At 28.4% G+C, this 11,036-nt stretch overlaps 1 protein-coding gene across 1 annotated transcript in view; it reads right to left on the reverse strand.

The window, feature by feature from the left end:
• Window positions 1-1,887: 1,887 nt before the first annotated feature.
• LOC108690399 overlaps window positions 1,888-11,036 on the reverse strand; it is a 23,312-nt gene continuing 14,163 nt past the window's right edge. Inside the window, exons 2-8 of the mRNA XM_018197661.1 lie at window positions 7,522-7,645; window positions 7,256-7,341; window positions 5,564-5,656; window positions 4,269-4,331; window positions 3,559-3,642; window positions 2,686-2,920; window positions 1,888-2,033 (exon numbers count right to left, since the gene is read on the reverse strand). Coding sequence (XP_018053150.1) covers window positions 1,888-2,033; window positions 2,686-2,920; window positions 3,559-3,642; window positions 4,269-4,331; window positions 5,564-5,656; window positions 7,256-7,341; window positions 7,522-7,645 — 831 coding nt within the window. The remainder of the gene's footprint in view (window positions 2,034-2,685; window positions 2,921-3,558; window positions 3,643-4,268; window positions 4,332-5,563; window positions 5,657-7,255; window positions 7,342-7,521; window positions 7,646-11,036) is intronic.

The following is an 11,036-nucleotide window of genomic DNA, read 5'->3' on the forward strand; positions in this document are numbered from 1 at the left end:
TTTGAAAGGAATCTCCTGGGTAAATATTTTTCTCGATATCAGTGCCACGATACGTTGCTTTTATTTCTGCATTGATGGTGAATGTCATTGGCAGAGAAAAACCTTACGTTATGACTCAGCAATTAATTGTTAATAGCCTTTACAATATCGTCATCGGTAATTTAATAATTGTTACATTTGCTAGGTATAATTAAATATTTTCTACAAAACAATAAGTTGAGTGTATAAAAGCATTAAAAGTTAAAACATTCATGAAATATTATAGTTTTATATTAGATCATAATACTCTTCCTTTTCAAAGTTTTTCCAAGCTTTTCAAAATTTCTTGAAGTTTGAGAGTACATTATAAAAGTACATTTAGATTACACTCTATTGTGCACTCTAGCTTTTAACGGCATAATCTACTTTCCTTTGGACTTCTTTGAGTGTTTCACAACTTTCTGTTTAAATTACAAACTTTTGCTGTAATATTCTTGCTGTAATATGCAATCAAACCTATAAGCGAGATAGTCTTTAATCGATAAGAAATAATTTTCTTCCTAACAAAAAATCCTTTGTTCAATAAGCTAATATATTAGATAAATTAATTAATTACAGATGTAATAAAATTAAAAAAAACAGTGCTTCTAAGAAAAAAATTATTTGAAAATTGTTTACATAATTATAATTAGCTTGTTACATAATGGATGACCACTTGTTTCACTATATTATATAAGAAAATTGTAAAGAAATCGCAAAATATTAGAAATATAGTTAGAAATATATAATTGCGCAAACTGAACGTTATTTGAAAAAAATAAAATAAAATAAAAAATGCTATATATTTCATGTAATATAAATTTATTAAGATACATAAGTATATGCAATTTCTATAAAAATTTATTTTGAATTAAATTCACAAAGATGTATGTAATATTAAATTGCAGCATGGAGAAATAAATATGCTTATAATATACATACATATTAAGCTTCCATGTTATTCCTTCAAAAGACAGAGATCGTAGTTTAAGTTTAAGTTTAAAAGATAAATTGCTCGAAATAAGGATTAGGCTTGTTCAATTCCTTTATCTTTCTGTCCGTTCTTTGTATTTCGCATGAGATATACGTATAAATGAAGATTTACATCCGGTCTGGTTACGGGCATCGCTTATTCAACTACATCGATATTTCACCGGCAGCAATTTGGAATCCATGCTGACAGTCAGCTCTTTAATTGAATTTCCGTATGATAGACCCTCTTTCTTTCGATGAGAAATTTCATCTTCATCTCTTTGGCGAAGCCGTGCTTATTTGTGGTCGCTTTCATCTGACTACCGAAATCCACGTATTTGATGCGCTGAGAGTCCCAATAGAAAGCTATTACTCTCTTGTTGAGAGGCAAAGAGGATATTTACATGCAAGGAGACAGATAGTATTGATCAATTCATAAAAGCCGATTTGCTAACAAAACTGGTTTCCATGAACTTCTATTTGTCGAGAAATCGCAGGTAAGACATCAAATTTGTCTTTTTTACGATTATTAATATCTATCGTTATATTAATAATCGTTTGCAATCAAATAAAATTTTCGAAAATTTCATACCGAGGTCCTAATTTCGTTTTTAATTTCATTTTTAACATTTCCGCATTTATTAATAAATTTTTTCAACTTAATTTTTTTTTCTTGGACTATTTATGCATCGAGCAAAGGGATAGAAATTTCTATCGTGTAGTTAGACCGTTATTATAAAGTAGAAGATAAATAAAGTTATATCTGTAGGTTTTTTAATAAAAAAATCCATCGATATATTTACATAATAACACAGGAACTTCACAGAGATCAATCACATGTATAGATTCAGACTATTAACAATTGCATGTGATTATGTTTCAGGTATATCCATCTTTTCATGAGCAATGATTGTGTTCCTCGTCGCTCGACGGCAAGGATTGATTGACCACGATCGTTATAGCATCATTAGGTTGCAGCCAGGTCCTCGAGTTATGTTCAATTTTCGGCGAATATTTTATTGGAATCTCTGCTACTGGCGTTTCTGAAATATTTATATATATATATATATATGTATACCTTAAAAATCTTCATCTCTCTATTTAATTATTTATGCAGCAAAATTTAATAAACAAAAACGCAAATTTCAATCAATTATTTTAATTCTGTTTATTTAATCTTTTTGGAAAAGACAATTGTTTGTCATAAAAATAGATTTTCACGAGATATCATTTTATAATGTTGAATACACATTTTAATTTAAAATTAATTAAAGCACATAAGCTTCTAAAAAATATGAAATAATTATTTTTTTTGTTTTCCTGTTAGTAAAATATATATTTGAAATATGAGTTTCATTTCGGAGACTCGATATTTTTTGTAGAATATTTCAAATATATTGTACTTTTAATAATTTTTTTAAAACTCGAATTGAGATGAAATCGCTCCATCTCCAATTTTCAATGACAAGCGAGGAGAGAGAGTTTTGTGACAATTGAAAATTGATATTCAAGTTTTAACAGATTTATGAAAATACGGCATGTACCGCGCAAAATATATGTATACAAGCGCGATGTTTTATCTGTGATAGCAAAAAGGCAATGTTTCTTCTCTCTTCTCACGTTTCTAGATTTGTAACTCTATTTTTAGTTCCTTCCGAAACAAGATATGCATATACAAGTAACATACACGCTCACCTGACCTCTCTATCTGACTCGGTGATGATGATGTATTATCTGGAAACTGGACGTGCTTCCTCGATACTCGACTCCCGGTAGGACTTTTCTCCGATAACAGAGGATTGTGACACGCTGTGGGGCTTTGAGTCGGTGTTGCTTTTGTTTCATTATTAGTTATGCCTCTTCGTGAACTTAGACAGGATGTGGTGGCGGTCGTAGTCGCTGGTTGAGTTACATATCTCACTACTGGGATCTTCAACGAATATTGTATGAGATGTAAATAGATACTATATCTATTTACATCTCATACAATGTACAATGAAAAAGAGGTATTTTATAATATGAATTTAGCAAAACAACGATATAGATTGCGTTAAAAGGTTATGAATTTAAAAGCTTACGAATTATAGTCAATATATATGTTTTTTATAAGAATTGCCAAGATTATAGGAAAATTTTGTTTATATAGCGATAATCTTAATAATGAGAAAAGAATTCAATGCGGCACACCTCTTAAAGGGACATTATAAATATAAAGGAATCTGACAAACAATTCTCTTGGGATATTGGGTAATTGATGTAATAGTTGCTATAGCTGTCCCCTTCGATCATTAGCTTTTAGGAAATATTCATATTTTTTCATACATTTTGACTATCGCTATCTTCTTATTTTTATACCATCAGCTATTATACAGGGAATATACACAAACACTTGCATGATTAATTCGAGAATTGTTTTACAATTAGATCCGTTGTTTGCAAACTATCTCAATACGCTTCCGTGGTTACATCTTGGCAAAATGTTTGCAAACAGAGTGAGAGAGCTAAATAATTTCACTCAACTTTTCTCTTGTTCAATTGTTCTTTCTACATAACTTTCGGAATACTGACCCTGTATTCGTAGTCGTGTGCAGCGGTGCCACGACCAGCCGAATATTCTTGATACTGCGAGATGACACATAACAACGAGTATATCTGTAATAATATCTGTATTTAGTCAGAGAGCACGTGAGAGAGATTGTATACAATCCATAAATGCATCAATTTTGCCAACGGTGGCAAATATTTATATATACTGAAAAGAAAATAATGTTATTTCAACAGCATTATTTTAATTAAAAATAATTTTGTTGATTTATTTAATAACAGTATTAATGAAATAAATAAAATTTTATGAAAACAAGAACATACTTGTTTTATTAAATAATGTTATTAAACAAAATTATTTTCAATTAAGATAATACTGTTGATACATCTTTTTTTCAGAGAGTTGATTGATTAATTCCTCGTTTTTACTTATTATTTCACATTTATACTTCGTATATTAAAATTATAATTAAATTTCTCACAAAATCAAATAAAACCAGTTTAAAAATATCTGGATTATAGCGCCAAATTGTTTTCCATCGCATCGTGAATAATTTTGTTCCTGCAAGAATTAGACAAAAAACAGAAAACATAAGACTTTAATATTTGCAAAAAAATGTTTTGTTAAGAGTAATTTGTAAAATTTTTTAATAAAAAGTAAAAAAAATTATCGTTTTATATTTAAAATAATATTTCCTTCTTTACTTTTATCAAGATTAATCGAATATACTTACATTTAAACAAAGTAGAAAGAAATTTAGCGTGTAGAGCATAAGTTTCGTTGGATTAAAGTCAGGCTGTAACAGATCGATTTTATAGAAATCATGCATGAGTTTTATTTCATGTAAATAAACATGTTAAGAAAAATTCATAAGATTTCCATAAAGATTTCAAAAAATATTTATGTACATATATCTGTCTTCGATTACGTTTTCTATGATTTATTTTAAAAGGCTGCCGAGTTTAATTTTAATATATATTTTTAATATTATGTTTTCTTTTAATATTTTTCTTATAAAGAACAGCGATATAAAGCCTTTCAAGCTATTTCATTCATAAATTCCGAACATTGAAAAACGAAAGAGAAATAAAAAAAAAACGAGAAAGGTAAAAGGAAAAAATACATAAAACATTATATTTCATGTATCACATAAAATTTTACTAAAAACTTTAATACTACAATGGAATTCAGAAAGAAATTTATTGTGATTAAAACTCTACAGAATGTGACGTTTGATTAATTATAAATTCAATATGGGATGCAGCCTGAATATATAAAACAGATATTGATTTTCAGAAAATTATATGCTCGAGAGTAGGCGTAAATGAAGAAAGTTTTTTCTTGTATTCTTGTTTTCGAACTTATGCCTCTTTTCTATCAAACTTTCAAATTAATTTTTACTTTCAAAGAGCTTTCATTGAGCCGGTTTTATAAGAAAGATTAACTTGCTACACGATACATCGTAGAACATAATAGAGTATTGATCGAGTTTCGTATCGATTATCCGACAATAATCGGATTATCAAATATTTAAGACAGTTTATAAGGAAATAGTTTGTGAGAATCAAAAGTTCTTTTCCTTTCATGTTCCTCAAATGTATTCTCGAGAAATTAATTATTGTTACGCTAAAATGTGTAAAGGATTTCTGATAACAAGATAAAAAAAATATTCTTGATATATTTAATCTATCGCAACTTCATGCAATATAAAAATAAAACAATATTAAAATTTGATTAATAATTTCTATTTTTCTACCTAGAAATTAAATGTAAGATTGACTTAATATCTTGAGATAAGAAATAACACATATAAATTTAAGTTTATACATTCCTATGTTTAAAATCTGTACTTGTTATAACACGCACTACGCCATAGTATTTGGCAAAATCGATGTCCAAAATCATTTTATTTAAGAATTTTTAAAAATAAAGTATTCTCCTGTTGATAATAAATATGATTATCCCTGTTGAACTCTACAATAGCATTGGATTTGAAAATCTTTTCTATGAGTGACAATCTGAACTCACTGTGACGACGAACATGTATAAGGAATGTGTTATATCGATGATGCAACACGTCATGACTGTGATAATCCATGGTATCAGCAATATCTTGTAATCCTGAAAAGTTATTTATGTTATAATAAGTGATAGCTTGTAAAAAAGACTTATTATATAGAGAATTAATTTTTTATTAATATAGTTTAATATAAAATTGTACTTATATATAAAAACGAAGATAATATTGTATTAACGTAAAATTTTTTTTCACGAATATTTATTCTATGCTATTCACACACCACATTAAATTTTTAAAGTTCTAATTATGTTTTTTTAATTATGTATAAATATTTTGATAAAATAAATAAAACAAAATGCTATATACTAATGATGATTCTATAATATAATACGCAACGTGGAGTCTAACACGTCAAGTATATTTATTTCTGTTGAATTAAATACTCTTTGTAACGCTCGCAAAATGCTCCCATCACGTTATCGGTGTTTTTCTGGTTATTAATATTCATGAATATATACGAATTTCTTTCGCGCGCGAATCCTACAGCTTGTTTTATTAATGATATTCGTCATGGTATGAAGTAAGTACTCAGAATAATTAAGATTCATGTTCTCGTTCTGGTTTTTTTCTGATTCGCCCACGTGAGTTTACAATTTTTATCGTTTATAATAATAATAACATGCACGCAAAGTGGATTACCTACATAGCACGTTATATTGACTGGCACCTATACACATATATGTTATTTCATAAAAATCTCGCTGGTCAATAGAAAAGTATCAGGATAAAAAAAACTTAAAAAAAATTGTTAAGATCTTTATCTATTATTTAAAGCATTAATACACTTATCATAATAAATAAAACTTATAAATAGATCTTTAAATTTAAACATTTATTTAATTATTTTATTTAAAAAATTGTCAGAAGTATAAAAATATACCAGAAGCTAATTAGAAAAAAAATTCCTATTAATTATCTGATTTTGATTATTCAAGAGAATATATCAAACTTATGGTAAGAAATTAGAAACTATTTAAGAAAATTTGGGCTTTTCGTGAAAAACCTAAATGTTAATAAACAATATATGAATATTGAATTGTTTACTCAAATATCCATTCTGTGTTACGTGTTCTAATGGCATGTATCTCTCGGGAATAACGCGTGTGCGTCATACCTGTAGCTTTTATACGATCCATTCGGGAGCAGCGATAATACTGTTTTATCACGTGCCAAGTGGGAGAGCGAAAGTATTTTCTACAGCATTCTCACAGAGAGTTGAGTTTAGTTGCAAATATAATAGATATGAAAATAGAAGAATTTCTATGTTTTGAGAAAGATAGAGATAATAGAATAAACGAAAGATTTTCTTTGCGCATATTATGCGCAAAATAATAGAATTTAACTATTCGGTAAAACGTGATAGAAATGTTTACAAGGATTATCGTAGGATTATAAAGTAGAATTAGTTAAAGTAGAATTAAAGTAGTATGGTAAATAAATTTTAGGTAACTTTCTATCTATAATATAATAACACAGTCTAATGTAGCAAATTAATTTAACTAATTTAAATAAAAAAATACAATCGAAATTCTACTGCATTTCCAAAATTGATTTCTTAACTTTTCTAATAAATTACATATAAGAAATAATGATTGTACGATATTATGCATTAATTGTTGTACTCCGAAATTTTGCCCTACCTTGTATAAGCCGTACAAAAGAAGAAGACTGCACAGCACGCCACAGCAGGAGCAGATAAGCAGCATTCCGTTGAATTGAATCGTCGCTGAAGCAATGTAAGCAATATAATATCGTTTAAGCGAAGCCGTCTACTTGTAAATGTAGACAATTCCATGCGCGAGAATCGAGAATTTTTTCAATCGAGACTAGAGAATATTGGAGCGGAAAAAAATAGATATGTTAACTCGCTATAATATCATCTACTTACTATCTACTATCTACTTACTCGGTGACATGGTCCCTGATTCTAGAAAGCTGGACGATTCCGGTAGAGAAACGGTTCCTTTTAGATACTGACTCTCCACCCAAAGAATCATGCCGGTAATCGACGCTAACAACGCGAAGTATATCTAGAGTGTGGGAACCGGGGATTGTTATTAATGTATATTTATAAAATACACAAGCATTAATGTAATAAAGATCGATCGAGACACTCCAAACATCAAAATCTTGGGGGTGCCAAAATCATTTGAGAAATTTTACAATAGCCATATAATAAGAAAATATCTATTAATGATAAGGATACGTTCTATTTGATGTTTATTATTATTTTTACGTGTTTACTTGGATTCATGATGTAAAAAAAAAGGTGTAATCCCGTGGACTAAGAGAGTGAATTTGGAACCAAATTTGATTGGCTGTTCTATTATGTTAATGCTATTATATGCAGGAAAGTGCATTTAGGCTAATTTTCAAATTTGATCGATTGTTTCCTGTATTGCTATCGCGCAATGTTACATCTTTTTTTTACATCATATTGGAATCATTTCATCTTTGTTGTTTATCAAATGTTAAATAAAGAAAAATAAAACTCGCGAGCGTTGTGAGTACCAAGTGGAATGCACTCTAAATATGTATTAATATTAATCAATTTACTTCAATAAAATTATTAATTAAGATTAATTTATTAACATCATTAATGCGTACCATGAATCTTTTATATTTTTGATCTAAATATTTTTGTGTCCAGTAGATTTGAATAAAATTTAAAAATCGAACGAACAATTTAATGGAATTATATTCTTTTTAAAATAAAAAGAGATGCAAATGGGGTCGACAGTTCACAAAGGGTTGAACTAGTTGCTCTGCATAATGCATAATAATCAGACATATCCTCGTATAAGCGTCGTGCTATTAACTACGTTAACATTAACATTCGCGATTTAATCTCTCCCCATTGTGTCGCACATTTAATTGAGCAAATCTATATCAGTCTCGTTGTTCTTCAGCTCATCTGCATCGATATTTTAGATATTGATTTTACGAAGAGCATGAAAAATAGAGAGAGACAACAGGCAGATAACGTGAGTTCGATATTCAGAAAATAATTCGATTTCGCGTCAGTAAGCTCGGTAGCAATCCTGTTGGCAATTTGTGGGGCGGAGTATCATACGAAGTATGCCCGTTGCAATAATCCGAGTTAGTTTAATTCGGATAGCATCGGGAGGGAAGATCTCGATGGTATCCAATTCTATACGGGCGTCTCGTGGTCGGCATTCGCGATAATTCGTCGATATTAAACCAACATTCTCCTTTTCACCACCCCAACGTTCGCTTTTTCTCTTACCGCATGCCCGAGATAATTGCGAGCCACAAGTGTCCGGCACGTAATTTCTAGTATTTCATTTATAAAGAGGAAAGACGTGGATTGCATTGCTTATGAGAGAATTACACAAATTAAGATTTCCATTATTACAATTCAATAATAACGATTTCAATAATTAAATAAATTAAACAATACAAATATAAGGTTAAGAATCAATTCAGGATAAAGTATAATATTAAAAGTAATATTATTGTAAGCAATATAAAAACGTTCATATGGTATGAAGATTATAATACCGTAAATTTCCTCTCAATTTATAATAGGTTGATTCAGTGAAAATTAATGTAACTAAACAAAATATTATAAAAATTTTTAATAATTTTTGGACATTCGAATAATCAGCAGTTACAAATAGAATATGAAGGATGTATACATCTTCGTTACATTAATTTTCACTGGACCAACCTATTGTAAATTGAGAGGAAAGTATTATAGATTTCATACGATTGTGACTTCTGGAATAGAACAAGTTTCGATGAGAAGCCGATTAAATTTAGACCGTATTATATCATAATTATTATTTCCAACATGAGAGTACACATGCGCTTTTTATATGTTGAACATCTTGCGTAGTTACCGGTAACATTTAAATTTATTTTTTAACATTGAGAAGGATCCGATAGGGATTGAAACGTCTATACGTTGCTTATAATAACATTGTTACTCATACTTTAGCCTGAGTTGGGTTTTAGCCCTATATTATATTGTCCAAAATTACAATTTTGCAATTCGCGGTGCTTTTTTAGAACCACTCGAAATTATCCTACGCAATTATTTAAATTTAGACACGTCTCTTGTCAGAATCGCGTTTCATTTACCGATATTGCAATATTGCGGAAGAGTAAAATCAAATTAGTTGGACGCGAATATAATATCGCGTATTGAAATTATCGGGTTAATATAGGATGGCCTTATACTATTCGATACATCGAAACATAATCACGTTAGGTAACGAGCTGTGAATTCGAAATGTAGAGAAATGTTAAATCATAAATTCGAGTTTAAACTATCGCACGTGAGAAGTCTTGGTATCTTATCTCTGAGTTTGTAATTTGACTTATCGTAGCTCCCCAAGCGGAACAATAAGTTACGTTAACGTCAAAATGATATTTAATTGAATTGGAAATTATTGAAAAGTGGCTTTTAATGATCATTTTGTAGTTATTTTGACATCATTTTAATAGCCATGACGTTTTGCTTGTTTTAGCGCCGAGACACTATCGAGCCTCTAAATCATAATGACTTGTTATTTTGCTTGGATTCATTTAATTTGTTTAAAATCACAAAAAATTTGAAAAAAAATTCTTAAATACTCACTTGTGAAAGCTTTAACAATAAATTTATATTCTGACAGAGGTCAGACTGTGTATTATTAATTTTTTATAGATTTAAATTTATCTACCAGAATATGATAATAAAAAATCGATTGTGTCAATTCGATATTCGTTCTTACTAATTTTGCTAAATATAAAAAAGTGCCTGCTATTCTATAGAATATACCCTTAACAACCAAACGTTTTGTTAATTTATGAGACGACTTTTTTATTTTTTGCTAATAAAGAATATAATTGAATATTCACTTATTTTTATTATTGACAATTATTTAAAAGAAACTGTTTAATTTTAAGATATTAAAATGTTTTATTTCTTATCTTCTTTTTTTAAATACTTAAGTGTTTTAGTTTTAAACAAGCATGCACTAAAAAAATGTTTAGTTTTAAAAAAGTGTCTTATTTAAAAATATATAAATGTGTTCAATTTTTTAAAGTATATTATTTGGAAACACAAAAATGTTTAGTTTTGAAAGATATTTTAAATTGAAAACGCTAAAAGTTGTTTTATTTTGGATAATGTTAGTTCTTAGATATTTTTTACATTTAAATTATGCGTTCTAAATAAAGACAATAATTTATACTTGTTATATTTATTTATTAAACATTAAATGTAAACATTGTGTTTTAAATGTAAACATTTTAAATACTTTACATTTTAAATACTTTTTACAGTACAGTTATTTATTTTATATTCTTTTTTCATAAATTACTGATTTTTCATCCTAAAATACGTCTAAAATCTGATGAGCAATTTGTTTCATTATTTTTTGTAACCAAAAATATATTATATATATATATATA

The sequence above is a fragment of the Atta colombica genome, unplaced genomic scaffold, assembly GCF_001594045.1.
Source record: "Atta colombica isolate Treedump-2 unplaced genomic scaffold, Acol1.0 scaffold32, whole genome shotgun sequence".
Lineage (NCBI taxonomy): Eukaryota > Metazoa > Arthropoda > Insecta > Hymenoptera > Formicidae > Atta > Atta colombica.